The sequence below is a fragment of the Narcine bancroftii genome, chromosome 1 (assembly GCF_036971445.1).
Source record: "Narcine bancroftii isolate sNarBan1 chromosome 1, sNarBan1.hap1, whole genome shotgun sequence".
Taxonomy (NCBI): Eukaryota; Metazoa; Chordata; class Chondrichthyes; order Torpediniformes; family Narcinidae; genus Narcine; species Narcine bancroftii.
Genome location: NC_091469.1, coordinates 67,103,443 through 67,120,961, shown reverse-complemented (window position 1 = coordinate 67,120,961; position 17,519 = coordinate 67,103,443). Strand labels below are relative to the sequence as shown.

The 17,519-nt window shown below is 38.7% G+C and overlaps 2 protein-coding genes across 14 annotated transcripts in view; one reads left to right on the top strand and one right to left on the bottom strand.

The window, feature by feature from the left end:
* Positions 1–6,645, top strand: part of LOC138759181 (intracellular hyaluronan-binding protein 4.S-like) — a 58,519-nt gene extending 51,874 nt beyond the window's left edge. For all 3 annotated transcript variants that reach the window (XM_069929247.1, XM_069929238.1, XM_069929228.1), the window contains 4 exons: positions 435–515; positions 2,004–2,181; positions 2,523–2,711; positions 5,867–6,645. In XM_069929247.1, the coding sequence (XP_069785348.1) occupies positions 435–515; positions 2,004–2,181; positions 2,523–2,711; positions 5,867–5,923 (505 nt within the window). In that variant the 3' untranslated portion in view covers positions 5,924–6,645. The remainder of the gene's footprint in view (positions 1–434; positions 516–2,003; positions 2,182–2,522; positions 2,712–5,866) is intronic.
* The window catches only part of LOC138759145 (dual specificity protein phosphatase CDC14C-like), a 199,899-nt gene that overhangs the window by 93,665 nt on the left and 88,715 nt on the right, over positions 1–17,519 (bottom strand). For 7 of the 11 annotated variants that reach the window (XM_069929197.1, XM_069929138.1, XM_069929147.1 and 4 more), the window contains one exon: positions 15,029–15,151. In XM_069929197.1, coding sequence (XP_069785298.1) covers positions 15,029–15,151 — 123 coding nt within the window. Of the gene's footprint in view, positions 1–8,691; positions 10,126–15,028; positions 15,152–17,519 lie in introns of those variants that run through there. The other 4 variants (XM_069929178.1, XM_069929167.1, XR_011354646.1 and 1 more) reach the window with 4 other exon arrangements.

Below are 17,519 nucleotides of genomic sequence, written 5' to 3'. Positions count from 1 at the left end.
TACAGGGAAGGTGTTCAAGGCAGCGGACCAGCGAGGTGCTCAGTAGCTGAAGGACCAATGTAGGCTGCAGGTGTCTTTCGATTGAAGGACTCACACAGTTTGCAGGCTGCTAGTGTTTGAGAACCAGGTTCCAGAACCAGGATATAAAAGGGTGCTGAGGACAAGAAGGGCTCCCGAAGGGCCTCTTGTGCTGAAGGCTTCCCGAATGTAAGAATTATTTTTAGCTTTGATGTAAGAAAAATGGGGCTGTGAGGTTGGGAAGGGTTAGATTGATGTTGGAATAGATTTATGTAGGTCGACATATCATGATGGGCCATAGAGTCTGTACTGTTCTATTAATGAAGAGTGGTTGTGTTGGAAGAAATGAATGTTTTAAATGTTGTGGTTACATTTGGGTCAGACTGACCACAATTATTATTTTCCACTCTTTGCAGAGAGACTGAAGTTAATCCAGCTGAAGAAATGACTGAAATGGAGGAGCTCCAAGAAGTCCATGAAGGTGATGTGGAAAACAAGTGAGTTTTCCACACTTACAGTATTTGTGTTTTTTCCATCTTTGCAACCATTGGGAAAGAATTTGAAACCACCTTGGTTCATCCTTCTAGAAAGCTATCTTTTGTTTTAATTAAATTACTCAAATTCATGTTTTTTTTTCTTTTGCTGCTCTATGCAGAAGTAATGAATGTGTGGTTAATATTTCAATTTTCATTTCACAAGATGCCTCTTAAAAACCAAAAATGCCTGAGTTTCTTCAGTCTTTGTAACTCAGAATTTTAACGCTGGATCTGTCTTTGGACTTGCTATTTCTTTAATTTAATGTGTTGGTGACCAGAACTGACAGAGTGCTCAAGGTATGGTCTGGTTCAGCACTACATAGATTGCACGACTTCATCTGACTTGTGCTCTGCTATTTTGGTTATATAGGTCAGAACTCTTATTTACTTTGTTGATTGTGGCTCTGCATTGGTTGGACATAGTGTCAAGTCTGCTAAGACTGGTAGGTCTTTTTAAACTTCATCCTAGGCTATTTTGACACCATTTAGAGTACATGTAACACTGATACTGGGTCATTAATCAGCCACAATTGTGATCTTGAGCCATAAATTCTTTAGTTATAGTCAATTTGTATATGGTCGATTGAGTTGTCTATTAAGTTTTTTGTTTTTTGCACATCATTCCTTGTACACTTTTCAAACTCATGGTGCAAATTGACTTCCTCTTTGGCTGATGTGGAGTCTCAAGCATGGCCCAGATAGTTTTATTATTTTGGGTCAATATGGATTAGTTGATTGTTTAGCATTATGTATGCCAGGATCAAGTTGTTGCTTTCTAGATAGTATAGCTGTCTATGTCTGTAACATCTTTTTCTGTATAGTTCTTTATTCTGAATACTCCATAAATATATACATTCATAGTGCTTTGAAGTTCAGCTGCTGCAATAGCCTTTAGTTCCACTGATCTACAGCTTTAATACTAGATGTGGTTTATTTTGGTCTTTGGTATCTATCTGTTATTTCTATGTAACTTGCCTAAAGTTGAATTCAGTGTTCATACCCACCTATTGATGTAAGATGGTTAAGTTTAAAACTGGGACTTGGTTGAAATTACTTTTGCCAAGCATTAGTCATTTTATTTTGCCTTTGTGTGATGCTAAGAATTTTTTTTCCCCAAAACTATGCATCTGCTTAATTTAGAAATCCTTTGTTGAAGTAGAACTGTCACAGAATTATTTTTTTAATGTGGGGAGGCAAAATAACTGCTCTTGAAGATCTAGAGGAAAACAGCTGGAAGACACAATAGAAGAGGTGGCACTTGTAGAGAGATTTTTGACATTTCTGGCGGTTGACCCGTGAAGACTGTTAGATGTACCAGTGAAGTGAGAGGTTTGAGTGGGTGTGATGAGTCTTATTGGTCATGAAACATTTCCTTGAACCACCACTATTCGCCATCTTCAGATAAATTTAGAAGCCGGTCATTACTTGACTGTAATTTTTGTCATGTAGATTGAATGAAGTGGAACATGAAGGAACAGTAGACGATGGTCCTCATGAAATGACTCTGGATGAATGGAAAGCACTTCAAGAACAGACACGCTCCAAGAAGGAATTCAACATTCGTAAACCAGATTCCAGTGTTTTGTCAAAGGCAGTTGTGATCCATAAGTCTAAATATGAAGGTGATGTAAGTATATTCAATTTTAAACTGTTCCCATGGATTGGATATTAAATTTCAGAAAATCTAGATGCAGCTGTGGTGATCTCCCTGACAGCATCTAACAGATAAAACCTCCATTCATTTCCTAATGGATTTTTTTTAAACCATTTGGTGCGATTGACTCCAAAATATTTCTTAAATGGGGAAGGAAGGGAGCAAATTAAAATCAGCTCGCTGATTAATCTGTTGAAGAGGCAGCAGTGCATTGCCACAAGGGCTGGGGATAACTTAAAAGGAGTTTTATCTTCAAGAATCTTGTTGCAACTAAACTTGTAGCTAGACTAAAATATTTTTGCTTCATTAATTAGGAACAGAAGGAGGAATCTGATGAAGAGGATCACCATTATTTTAGAAGATCAGTGAATGATATCACCTCAAAACTGGACATTAACTTTGGCAGTCTTACACGCCCTGGACGAGGAAGGGGTGGTGCAAGAGGTCGTGGAAGAGGCAAACGAATAACTGAAACCAGGCCAGAGGTTCCAGCTGCTGAAATGGTAAGAAATCTTTGTGTTGGAGGTGTTGTGGGGCATGATGAAATGAGGAGAAATGTAATAGTATGGAGAATATAGGGTGGTATGAAAAGGTAACAAGGGGGAAATAAGTAAACACTTGTAAATGGTTGAAGAGGACAAATTGTTGACATTTTTCAGCAGTTAATTCCACCCCTGGTAACAACAGCTTATTGACCAGGCACAAGAAAGAGTGGAAGAACTCAAGAAAATCTGCTTTTGCTGGGATCTAAAGTGCTACAGTAACTCAGTAGATAATGTCGCATATACATACAAAAGGCAGTCAATGTTTTGGGCCTTAGCCTTTCATCAGGAGTGTTGAAAATCAGATGCTTGAATAAAGGTGGGGGGGAGGAAGGAAACACAAGCCAACAGGTAAGGTGGACACTGATGGTAGTGTAGAAGAAAAAGCTGAAAAGTGATAGGGGGAGATATGTGGAGCAATCCATGCTGCAAGCTACACAGGCAAGGCTTCTAAACATTTCCTCCACTATATTGGTGCTGCCTCTTGCACCCATGATGAGTTCTTCAACTTTGCTGCCAACTTTCACATTTTGAGGTGAGATGCAGGGGATTTGATTTCATTTGGTTTAAATTGAACAGAGTGCAGAAGCCAGGACTTGGTGAGTGGTGAGAGATTTAAAGGAATTGTTCACGAAGAAGAAAGCATACATATAGATTAGGAACAAAAAAATGAGAAAGGGCTCATGAGAATTGTATGGGAGCCAAGAAAGGACTTGGGAGAGCTAGAAGGGAAGAACAGAAGGATGACTAGAGTGAGGGTGGGACTGCTTGGGGATGAAAAGAGGAACATGCCTGGAGTGCAGGGAGGTCCTAAATTAACACTTTGGTGTTCTCCAAGGAGACAGACCTTGGTGAATGTAAAGTCTTTATGGAACAAGCTGATGTGCTGGAGCATGTGAATGTTGAGTGATCAGTGCTGGATCTTAGATATTTGGATAGGTAAGTCCTTAGGCCCAGACGAGATACACCCCAGGTTAGCGCAGGAAGCAGTGGAAGAGATTGCTATAGCATTGATGATTTATCTTTGTGTTCTCCCTGGCCAATGAAGAGGTATTGGAGGATTGAAGAATATTAAATGTAGTCTGTTTGTTGAAGAAAGGTAATAAGGAGAATTCTGGGAACTATATACACCAGTGAGTCTTGCATTAGTGGTGGGCACACTATTGGGAGAGGAGTCCTTGGGACAGGATTTATGAACACTTAGAGAAGCACGTCTTGGATAGCATGGCTTTGTAAGGGGCAGGTAATGCCTCACTAGCCTAAATGAGTTTATCAAGGAGGTGACAAAAGAAATTGAAGGTTGGCTGGTGGATGTGGTGTGTATAGGTGTTAGTAAGTCGTTTGACGAGGTCCTCCATCATAGGCTTCTATAAAAATTCACAAGACATGGGATCCATGGAACGTTGGTTGTTTGGATTCTAAATTGGGTTTGCTCTCCGATGGGGTAGGAGATAGAATGTATTCTGACTTGGTGACTAGTGGCATTCCACAGGGATCTGCTCTGGCATCCCAGCTCTTTGTGATTTTTAAAAAAATTATAGACTTGGATGAAGAAGCAGAGGAGTGGGTCAATAAGTTTGCAGTTGACAAATGTGGGAGGTGTTGTGGATAGTGTAGATTGTTGTAACTTACAACAGGGTGGAGACGAGATGCAAAGTTGGGTGGGGAAATGGCAGATGGTGTTCAATCTAGTTGAATGTGATGTATTTTGTCGGATTAAGCTTGATGGTGATGTATGTGGTCAATGGAAGGATTTTTAAGTGTAGAGGATCAAAGGGATCTTGGAGTTCAAGTCCAGCAATCTCTCAGGGTTGCCACACAAGTTGATAGGATGGAGTGCTGGCCTTCATTAGTTGAAGGATTGAGGTCAAGAGCCATGAGGTAATATTGCAGCTCGTTAAAACTCCAGTTAAACCACACTAGGAGTATTGTGTGTAGTTCTTGTCACCTCATTACAGGAAAGATCTAGAAGCTTTAGAGAAGGTGCAGAGATTTACCTGGATGTTGACTGTAATGGAGAACATGTCTTATGAAGCAAGGTTGACGAAGCTAGGGCTTTTCTCTATGGTGTGATGAAGGATGAGAGGAGACGTGTATAGGGTGACCAACAGCTAGTATCAGAGGACATCTGTTTAAGGGAGATGTCAGAGGTAAATTTTTTTTAAACACAGAATGGTAGGTGTCTTGAATGTATTGCTAGGGGTGGTGGCGGAGGCTGGTACAACAGGGACATTTAAAAGACTCTTCGATAGGCACATGGATGTCGGAAAAATAAAGAGTATGGATGTGCGATAGGGGACGATTATATTGATGTGGGGTAGGATTATATAAATTGGCACAACATCATCGGCTGAAGAGCCTGTTCTGTATGTTCATACTTGGTCTATGTGTTTTTAGTTTTTTTCCCCAGCTCTCCTTCCCCCCACCCCCAATTCCGAGATGTTCTGTAGAACATGTGGCTTCCCCGCTACTGCCAATAATTCAGCTCTTATCCACATTGCCTCTATTTTTCACATATCTACTCTGCCCTCCCCCTGATGCCACAGGTCAGGGTTCCCCTTGGCAAGTATTTTTTTTTTGCGGGGGGAAGGTACACAACTTGCACAGATTTCAAAAACATTGGTTACATTTAATTATCTTTTGAAGGATAAAAATTTGCGTAGCAGACACTCATTGCTTGACTTTATGTATATAAGAGTATTCTTTCATGCAATAGTGTATGTGAAGTAAGCACAGGTTTGTTTTTAATACATCAAATGGTGGAGAGGTTAAGTTTTCCTCTTTGTTCAAAATGAGAATCTACCAGTTTTAAATGGTAGAGATTGTATATCATGAAAATCACTGCCAAGCTGCAATTTCTGATTGCATGGAAAAAAGTTCTCCAAATGCAATATTTTTAATCATCTGTGGAGAAATCTTAGTTTAGGTAGCTGTGACCCAAATAAGAGAGATCAAGTACTGCACAAACATTCAGTCTCACTCTCCTGCATCTATTTAGCTTTAAATTGGCGTGTGTAAATTTTATTTTCAGTCATTTTTCATTTTGATGTGTTGATCTAGTATGGGGGTTTTAATAATTCATTGACAACTTTTAAAATAAACCCTTTTTTCTCCAGATACAGATCAGCGCTCCCAATCCCGATGATCCAGAGGATTTTCCAGCTCTTGCTTGAATCAGTATTGAAGTAAATAGTTTTGGCACATCAAGATGAGGCGTTTTTGTTTCAGTTGTAACACTGACGACAAGAAATGGTACTTTAGTTCATGATTACGGAGTTGGACTTTTCTGTTCACCACTGGGTGTGAATAGATATTGTTAAGTGTGTATGTGATGAAAGATGGATGGAATGACATTACTACTGAGTTTTCAGCACCTCCCTTTGTGCTTCAATTGTGTAATATTGGCAAATGTCTTAAACTGCTGAAGAGGTATATTTGATGTTTAAAAATGCTATATATTAAAATTTTGAATGGTTTGCTTGAATTGTAATGGTTTCCTGAAAAAGCACACGGGTAAGAGAATGCAGCCTTTATTCTGACAAGATGATGCTACTATTTGGTTAATTGTAAACTTTGAACTATTGCAGGCATGTGACAGAAATGGCCTACTTTGGTGCCTACCCAGTAGAAATAGCTGCATTTGCATCCTTGAAGCCATTTTGAACACTGTGCACATTTCCTTGAACTTGAAAAGTTGCTTATTAGATCACATTTAAAACAAAACCAAAAAAAAGCTTTAATTTTTATTTATCCCAAGTGTCAGGTCTTGGAAGCTAAGTGTTTAAATTTGTGCAGTTTTGACTAATTTGTGTAAAGGGAAAGATGGCATAGTTTGCCTTTTTGGTAAATGATTGTGAAAGTTTGATGGATTAAATGCAGATTTGTTGAAAAGCCATTTTTCCTTGAATATTTTATCGTGTAGTGATAAACTTTTTAAGATTATACATTCAATTAAGGATTTAATTTATAAACATATGCTCTAAACTGTAATTTTAAAAAAAAATCTGTACCAGAATGGAAAATGCAAAGTTTATTTATACTTGGCACTGGTCACTTTATAAAAATTCTGTTTTTTGACTTTTACAGATGGTTATTCCAGTTTTATGGAACTTGTACATTTTGTGTAGGCTAACTAGGCAATGTGAGACATTTAAACCAGGTTAGTTAAGGAGAAGAAAACTATAACTAAAGGTCATTATTGGATTGTAACAAGACAATTTAAAACTTAACAAGGCTGCAAAATGTTCCATCTTTTTTAAATGAAATATTTAGAATTAATGGTTCCAATTTTAATGTTTAAATGAATGCTGATTATCGGTAGCCATTTGATAACATTTAGTCACTGATCCACAAGCTGCAATAGTGACAAAATGTGGGTTTGCATGAGCTGCTGCTGTTGTTCTGTGTAAACAATGTCTGTACAAATACATTTACAGGTATTCTCCACTTTATGAAACTAGAATGTTGCTATGGAACCTTTTGTATGCCAAAATGGCAGAAAGCAATTACCATTGATTTCTATAGGGAAATTTTTTTAAACATTCCGACCCCAAAAAAACCCCACCAAATAACATACAAAACCTAAAATAACACTAAAGTATAGTTTTTCTTTGGCTTGGCTTCGCGGACGAAGATTTATGGAGGGGTAATGTCCACGTCAGCTGCAGGCTCATTTGTGGGGACAGGCAGACACGGTTGCAGCGGTTGCAAGGGAAAATTGGTTGGTTGGGTTTTTCCTCCTTTGTCTTTTGTCAGTAAGGTGGGCTCTGCGGTCTTCTTCAAAGGAGAAGTATAGTAAAAGCAGGATAAATGCACAGCCTATATAAAGTAGAAATAATGTACGTACAGTGTAGTTTCACTTATCAGAATCAGGAAGACGGCGAGTTTTTAAAGTGAATTTGCATGAAGCGAGTATATTCTTCAGGGACCCTGTGTTTCATTTGATTGCTAATCGGCAATGTTTTATGCCTCAAGTGAGATGAAGTGCTTCAGTCTAGTTGCACTAAATTAAAGCCATTTAACGTATTCAGAGAAATATTTTCAACTTGAGTAATATGGAAGGCAGTCCTTGCCCTATACTATTGTTTAGAATTTAACAGGACTTAAGCAAAGTACTATGGATGCTAGAATGGTCTGGTCAGTCAGTATATGTGATGAGAGAATTAATTTTTGAGGTTTGACTTTAAAAGGCATATCTGCTGATTATTAATGGTATTTTTTTGTGTGCATAAATGCTGTTACAAAATAGTTTAATCTGATGTCTTTGTAGCTGATATACCTCTATGACTATGTTGAACTTTATAATTCAGACTACTTCACTATTTGGTAAATAGGTGGTGAAAATTTTGGCTCCAGTACTTGGAACAACCATTTGATTGGATGGATAGTTTTAAGTTGATACCTATATTTTGGGCACTTTCATAATTATTTTCATGTATAAAGTTGAAACACTAAATTCACTCTGCAATGTGCATTTGAACCACTGATTTGATCTAAGTGCCTGATAGAGATTATGAGAGTAAAACTATGGTTCTTGCTTTACTGGACTACTAGTGAACAGGCAACATTCTGTCAGGATATTTATTCATCAATTTGAGAGTAATCTATGAGAAACTGTAATGTATTTCTAATAATGATCTTGAGTGAATGCCTGTTTTTGATTGGAAGCAAATTCAAAGCTGATTGCACTGCTTCACTGATTTGGGGAAAAAAGTATTTGAAGTTGAGTGCTTGAAGATTCAGTTGGTATGTAATAATGGATTTTAATTATTCCAGTGAATACATTTCAAAAGTGAAGATATTCTGATCAACTCAAGTTAATGAATGAAAATCCTCAGCTTTGAGAGTATGCTTTGATTCAATAACCACATCTTCCACTTGAGTTCAAGGAGGAGTTTCATGACAAGATTGTCCCACTCATTCTTTAAATGAATCAAAACTATTACCTGTGATAAGGTTTATTTGTATATCACATACATACAATTCTGTACAAAAGTGGTATGGTTTTAGTTCTAGTTTTACATTGCAACAGCTCAATGTTACCTGATCCAGAAAAAAAAGACAGTTTCCAGTTTAAAAATACCCTCTGCCCAAAAGCTGCAAAATTAAAAATACTGGACTAAAGATTCGTTAAGACCATCACAAGCAGACAAATAACTGTCAACTAGTCAGAGTTAAGTTATTTAACATGGAAGAAATACACATCCAACTGCTAATGTCTAGTACTGTATTGCTTTTGCTGTAATAATATGCTGATTTTTTTTAAAAACTGCCACAACTGATACTTGATCAGGCTGTTATAGCACAATAAACATTCTTTTAATCCACAAACTATTTTAGCTGACCACGATCCATTCTAGAAGGTCTCTGCAAAATTCAAACCAGACTGAAAATAGTTTTATTCATGCATACAAAAATACTATTCGCGTCTCCCAATTTGGGTCAAATTCTTATTATCTCTCCCTCACTGATAACAGCATTCCTATTGTTCCAAATCAATTCTGTCCCAGCTGTAAGATGATTACAATGCCAGTTGACTTTCCAGATTTTGTACTTAATAGCTTTAATTCCTATTTAAAATTTAATATTTCAGTTTTACCCTTTAGATTGAAAAACAGTTGATTCAAATTTAGGTTAATGATAGGAGTTGAAAAGTCCAACTTTAGAACTTGACAAAGTTAACTCACCAGACCCAAGCTGCAGCAACCAGTGATCTCTAAAAGGAGGAATTTGGATGTTCATGGATAAAGCAGTTTCTCTTTTTAAAATAACCATTGTGTAAAAAGACCCTTCTACATTAAACATTTGAATTAATCAAGAAAAATGTTCCAACTGGTCTTTAGTGCCTTGATGCACTTCTTGGTTTGGAACTGATCTGGTCATTTGGAATGTGTTTATTGCTGGAAGGAGGATACAATAAAGGATCAAATTAGCAACTTTTGTAGCTGTGATTTTTAAATTTGTTTCAAATTTCCTTCATTTACCATAATCTGGAAAACAAATTTAAATTGAAAACAAAATTGCAGAATGCCACTTGTGTACTGCAAAGGCCTGACTTCTATCCAAGTTCTAGTACAATTTTTGTGCTGATGGACTTATTTGCCATCAAAAATGTTTCTTTTACAGTAATTTGCAGATAACTTATTACAGGCCATCACTATCAATTGCTTCATTCTGTATGGGGAATTCTCAAGGTGGTAAGAGTTCAAGTCTATTCATTTTGCAGAACCCTTCTGCATGAAGTGATGTTGATCTCCAACAAATTCCTAGTTCAGTACAGGGGAATTAGTATTTTCCATCCTCTGAAATGTCCAAGGCATTATTTCAGAATGAATATTAACGAAGCAGTGGTATTTTAGTACTAATACTGGAGGAGCTTGGGGGAAAAAAAATTAAAAAGTTAGTAGATTGTGAAACTTAATACATCAAAACAAATTCAAGAAAAAGACTTCATTTGAAGGACAAATATGGAAATACTTCCAATTCGTATGACTTTCTTAACAGCGTGATCTTCCTATATACCATGATGTTGTAATGGTTTAAGCCATTCAGGCTAAAAGTTAAAATTATTGTAGCCCGACAAAAGAACTAGCTGATAGTTACAGAAGTAGCCCATTTAGCTCCAACAATCTGTTCTACCATTTACTCTGGTCATAACGGTATCACCCAAACCCTGTGACCATATCCTGTTAACAAATGTGTTAATCTCAGTACAAAATGTTATCTGTCTTGAAAGATCTTTAATCCTGTACCCTACATATTTTAATATAAAAATGCATTCATGTGTTGCTTTAAACATTGCAAAATGCTGTAATAATTTTCCAGCCAATTTCTTTGGCTTGGCTTCGCGGACGAAGATTTATGGAGGGGGTAAAAAGTCCACGTCAGCTGCAGGCTCGTTTGTGGCTGACAAGTCCGATGCGGGACAGGCAGACACGGTTGCAGGGGAAAATTGGTTGGTTGGGGTTGGGTGTTGGGTTTTTCCTCCTTTGCCTTTTGTCAGTGAGGTGGGCTCTGCGGTCTTCTTCAAAGGAGGTTGCTGCCCGCCAAACTGTGAGGCGCCAAGATGCACGGTTATCAGCCCACTGGCGGTGAGCCAATTTAATGACTCATCAATTGCCTTAAATCAATTTTTTTCAATTCTATGTCCAAAATGGCCAGACCCCTTTCCAGATGCACTGCTCCAGGATCTACGTTCTTCAGCTTTACAAAACCAGTTTGAATCATCATCTCCTTGTCACAACTGTTCATTCTAATGAAATTGTCATTCAAAGGTGTGGGGAAATATAGAAGCAATCCGGAATCTGGTTTTGGCTGCATTTTCCACTGCACTCCAATTTGAACCATCAGGATTTATAGACAATCAATGCTGGATTGAATGTCTGAATAACAATTACTTGCACTTGCAAGGCTGGTAAAATCTAATTATTTTTGAATTTGTTCAAACAAGCCTCAAAATCTGTATTTCAGCTATGGTTCAAAACAAAGTTTATCTGAAAACCACTTTAAATTTCTGTTCAAGTTGATCAGGTTATTTTGCTCTGGGCTACAATGAAAGTGCACTGTGAGTAGAGACTATTAAAAGAATAGTGCAGAAGGGGAAAAGGGAGGTGAGTGGTGAGATCGTGATGCTCATTTCAGATCATAAACTTTATTTTAACCAGAGTTGTGTGAGTGGCTACCAGCAACACAAATGACATACTATTTCAACTTAGCCTCTTAAAGGTAAGGTCATTAAAGCTGGAGTAATTAAAACTTACTGCAATAAATAGTACAACACTGGAAACAGCAGGCTCCCTATTTTCTGACATTGCCTCAGAGCCTGCTGTCTCCAGTGCTGTGCTCTCTATTCATTGGTACTCTCAGAGATGCACTATGAAAACTTAATTCAACACAATGGCTGCAGAAGAGTGTGCACCACTAAAGATCTGACACTGCGGGGGGGGGGGGGGGGGGGGAAAAACAGGTACACAATCCTTTATCCGGAACCCTTGGGGGACAGTGTGTTCCAGATTTCGGAAAGCCAGATTTAAGCCCACCCAATTCGTGCTGCCATCTCCCCCTTACCTCTCGGCTGTCCGACTCGCACTGCCGGTCTCTCCTGCCCACTTGCCGGATTTTAGATGTCCGGATAGAGGATTGTGTACCTGTAGTGAGCTTTGCGTTGGTGGTAGAAAATCCTAAAGGATAGGATTTTCATATACTGTATTTGGAAAGGCAGGAGCTGATTGGAAGCTAACAAGATGATTGGGGGCAGGATGATAGATGAAATCTACATGGGCTTGTGTCCCACATGATAGGATAATCTAGGTGATAAAGGTATTTGGGATCAAGTCAAGCTGGATAAATGGATCAAAATTGGCTTGATGAGAGCAGATAGAGGGTGGTAGAAGGATGTTTTTCTGATTGGAAGTTTGACCAGTCAGTGGTGTTTGTGATATCAGTGACTTGAAGTGAATGTAGGAGAAATTAAGATTTTGCATAATGTGAAAATTGGTGTTTGAGGATAGTGTAAAAGGTTGTCTAAAGATGCAGCAGGATTTAGAATAGACGAAAAGAACATCAAATGTAATTCCAATGGGGCTAGGTCATAAATGGCAGATGAAATTTAATGTAGAGAAGTGTGAGGGGCTTCATTTTGGAAAAAATAATCAAAATAGGACATATGTAGTCAAGGGGAGGACATTTGGGAATGCACAAGAACAAAGAGATCTTGGAGTTAGGGTGCAGCGTTCCTTGAAGGTGGATTCCCATGTTGACAGGGTGGTTAAGAAGGCATTTGATATGTTCGCCTTCATAAATCGTAGCATAGAGTATAGGAGCTGGGAAGTGATGCTGGGACTGTTTAGGCATTGGTGAGGCCAGGTTTGGAGTATTGTGTTTAGTTCTGGTCTCCAAATTAAAAAAAGGATATAGATAAGTTGGAGAGGGTGCAGAGAAGATTTACAAGGATGTTGCCTGGCTTAAAATACCTAGAGTACAGAGAAAAATGGGTTAGGACTTTATTCTTTGGAACGTAGACAGTTGAGAAGGGAATAGATAGACTATATGCGAGTAGACTCTTGCCCCTGAGAGCAGGGGGAAGTTGAAACAAGTTGAGGGTAAGGAGGCAAAATTTTAGGAGAAACATTAGAGGATGCTTCTTCACTCAGAGAGTGGTGGCTGAATGGAATAATCTTCCAGAGGAAATAGTTGAGGCAGAGTCAATTCTTTCATTTAAGAGGAGGCTGGATATATACGTGGATGGGAGAGAGTTGGGAGGGTTATGGGCGGAGAATAGGCGGGGGGATCTTGCGGAGTTGTTTGAGTGAATCAGCGTGGACTTGAATGTCCATGCCATAAACTGTTATGGACACCATGGAATGTTGAAGACAGGCCTTGATGTTAAAATCCATAGTTTCCTGAAATTGGCAGCATGCACAGAGGATGGTTAAGAAAACATAGAACTTGTCTTCATAGGTTGAGGCATGGAATATAAAAGTTGAGAGGTAGTTCAACAATCTTGTCTTCCCAGTTCTGACAAGTGTCTTTATCCTTGAGCATTCTCATCTCAGAGATGTAGCCTGTCCTGTTCAGTATGAGCAGCTTTCTTGTTTTTATTTTGGATTTCCAGCATAACCAAACTGCCTGTGTTTGGCCCATATATTCATCCAATTTTTTCTAAAATGTTGTCATAGTACCAGCCCCAACCACCCTTCTCCAGCAGCCTGTTCCATAAATGCACAGAAGGTAGTGTGTGGTTTTTTTTTTATAAAAGTTTCCCCTCAGTTTCCTCCTCACCTTTGTCCTCTGGTTACTGATTTCCCCTTCTCCCTGCAAGTCTTAATTCACCCCATCTATTCCTCATGATTTTTACCTCTGAGATCACCCCTCATCCTTCTGCACTTCCCTGATAGCTGAATCCTGGAAATATCCTCTTAAATCTTCTCTGCACCCTCTCCAGTTTGAGAACCTCTTTCCTTCAGCATGGTGATCAAAACTGAACACAATATTCCAAAAAGGGCCTCACCAACCTCTTCATGCATAACTCTGACTGATAAAGGCCAATGTGTCAAAAAGCCTTTTGACCACCCTATTTTCCTGTGACATCACTTTCAAGGTGCCTGCACTTTTTGATCTCTCCAAAACATTCTCCAAGATCCCCACCATTCACTTTGTACACATGTTAAACCTTCCAAAATGCAACACCTCACATTTCTCTGCATTAAGTCCCATCTGTCCAACCAATCAAGATCCTGCTAAAATTTTTGGCAACAGTCTTATCTACAATACCGGATGCTTTAGTGTCATCCTCAGATTTACTAATTATTCCTAGTTTCATCTAATTATTGATACAGATAACAATCGGCCTAGATCTGAACTCTGTGTCACATCACAGGCCTTCAGTCTGAGAAACACCTTCTACCATCACCCTTTGCTTTCTTCCATGAAGCCAATTTTCTATCCAGACTGCTAACTTACTGTGCTGAACCTTATTAAATGCCTTGCTGAAATCCATATATACACAACACCCACAGCTCTGCCCTCAAACTTCATGGTCACATCTTCAAAAAAAAAACTCCAATCAGACAGGAGACTTCCAACTTACAAAACTGTTGACTATCCCCTAATCGGCCTTTGTCCATCCAGGTGCATGTACATCTCCCTCCAAATACATTCTAGTAACTGAAACCCCAGATGTCAGGCTCACTGGCCTTGAGTTCCCAGGCTTTTCCTTGTTGCCCTTCATTTGACACCCTCCAGTCTTCTGCTACTTCACACGAATGACTCAAAAATCTCAGCCACAGCACTTGCAATTTCATCTCCATCTTCCCAGTGTCCTTGAAGATTTGTCTACCTCCTTACACATTAGGACCTGCTGCAGTTTTACACCAGTCTTTTTCTAATAGGTAATCAAAAACAACACACAGATTAAGATCAGAGGAAGGAGTTTTAAAGTTGATTTGTTTTTTAGTGAACGCAATGGTGGCATTATATACAATCCCTGAGACAGTTGATAAGGCACTTAAAGCAGGCACACTGGATTAGTGTAAATGGGCAAAAAGATTGAAATGGACCCAAGGCTGAAGTCCCTATGCTCTACTGATCTTCAAATAGTTCAGACCTCTCAGCCATGACACACCAACTCAACCTAGCCTTGATCTTTAACCACCGCACAATCATGAGCTAACAGCCATACGAGCCTTCTCACTTGTACACTTAATGGCTTTGCACAATTTGTAGTCCAGAAACTATTTAATACTGTTTTTAAGTTTATATTAGTCACAATTTTGCCTTACCTCCTTAAATTACTGTTTGTAGCCATGGATCTGGTTGTCCGTTTGTTTGCAAGGCCTATTCCAGGAATGGCACATGATTTAGATGGTGGCTTGCAACTTTGTTTGCTAGTCTGTAGTATTATCCTGTAGACATTAGCAATTAAAATAAAATGAATAAATACATTTTACAAATGTCACCTAATAAAACAGTTGGCCCAATTTAGTTGTTATCACTGGCAACCCTAGCCTTATTTCAAGGTAATTCCTGTCTTATCAAATCCTCCCTTAGCCTCTGTAATTTGAAACCAACTTTATTTTTCTCTCCATACAGTTGTTCCCCAAGTATTTCTAGCAGGTTTTGTTTTTGTTACATTTTCAGCATCTGCAGATTTCACTCTTGGTGTGGTTTGGGGGAGGGTGTGTGGGGTGGATTCAATTCATACATCTTTAGTGCACAACAGCAAAAATCTTTTTTTAGAATTTATCTTTTGCTTTGAAACATAATACAGGTATTACCATTTCTAATTTGGTTAATTTTAATTAACAGTTTCAACCTGCTTCATTTCAAATAAGATGATCCCTAAATATTTCAAGTTTTAGGATATTTTGCAATAATACATTGCAATTGTTCTTTCTGCTCAAGGTTTTATGGGTGTTTTGCAAGGTTTGAAGTGCAGAGAAGAATGGCAGCTTAAATTGTGTAACTGGTGCAAAGTTTCTCTTCACTTTCAGCCTGTTTTGCATCAATATCATGTTGCTATTCACAGAACTAAAATTTATTGAAAATGTGCCAAGCCGTGATTTTTTTTCCATCCCACAACCATTGTGCATTTAAAATAACTTCAGTCAATGCAAGAGAAAAACAGCAGCAAATTTGCACCTTACATTTTTAAAATCACAAAACAAAAATTATGCACAAATGATACAGGGAGGAAGACCAATTTTCAAATGAAGTGACAAAAGGATCATTGATTGGACTTTTTAAAAAAAATCTCAGCTGAAATGTCTAACTGACTTATTTTTTTCTTTGGCTTGGCTTCGCGGACGAAGATTTATGGAGGGGGTAAAAAGTCCACGTCAGCTGCAGGCTCGTTTGTGGCTGACAAGTCCGATGCGGGACAGGCAGACACGATTGCAGCGGTTGCAGGGGAAAATTGGTTGGTTGGGGTTGGGTGTTGGGTTTTTCCTCCTTTGCCTTTTGACTTATTACTGCCACACCAAAAGACAAGCCAGGTTTGTGCTTGAATTCAAAAATTAGCATTGAACAGAAGTGCATCTCTCTTTCCCCCCCCCCCACCCCATGACGATAGAATGGAAGAAAATGCAATGCAACTGACAGAGCAACGTTTATCAACTGTTCATCATTCACTTGACACTTCTACCTCTTCTGTACCTTCAACACGAGTTGGCTACTCTTCTTATGCTATGCCTGTGAAAGTTTAAGTGGCAGCAAGCCATCATCCTAGATCATTGCTTGGCATGTTGCACAATCATACACTACCCGCTGCCATGCCAACCTTTTGAGGCCCTAAATGAGATTGAAGCTCATTTCCACTCCCATTCATGAAGTGGGGAGAGAGTTGTGTCTGTGAATGGCTTGGGGTCCAACCAGTGGACCCCAAGCCTCTAAATTATCTTGAAAGTGCCAAAAAATACCTTTATGTATTTTTTAAGTTTAAATTGATTGAAATAATTAACATTTATTCAAAACCTCATTTCATTGAGATGCTAATAAAAGAGAAAGAAACCATTTTTTTTCTATCCAGGTCATTTGCCATATTAGATATGCGTAAGGCGCCTCAGACAAAATGCATCCAGTCTCCGGTCAGCTTGCCTGAGCTCGAATCCTGGACTGAGTTGAGAAATGTGCAGATGTGTGCAATGCTGATAAGATTTTTTTCCAGAACCCTAGTTGAGGTGAAGCCTATTGTTTCACCTCTCTAAATCTGTGACCAAATTATAATATTTACCTATGGACATGCTCAACCTTCTGAAATTTTTTGCATTATAATCTTGTATGTAAAGGATACATGTTGCCTTTCCAGCGCTGCTAAACCTTAATAGGCTGCACCATTTATTCTGCCATTATTCAGAAGAATAAGAGGGGATCTTGTAGAAACAAAATTAAAGGGATAGACAGAGGGAGGAAAGATGATTTCACTAGTAGGCAAGACTATATCTAGGGGGACAGCCTCAAGAAGTAAAATTTAGGATGGAGGAGGGTAATAAATTTCTGGAATTCTCTGCTCACAAAGGCTGCCTCATTTAATATATTTATGACAGAATTAGATTGTTGCATAGTAGAGGAATTGAGCTCGGGGAAAGGTAGGCAGGTGGAGCAGAGTCCACGATCAGATGAGCCTGATCTTATTGAATAGTAGCTCAGGCTTGAGGGGCCAGCTGGCCCACTCGTGCTTCTGTTTCTTATATTCATTCTCAATGTCTTAAATTCTTAAATCATATCTTCTGAAGCAAGTTTAAAGAGGTCCTGCATGGACTTGATATGTTAGTG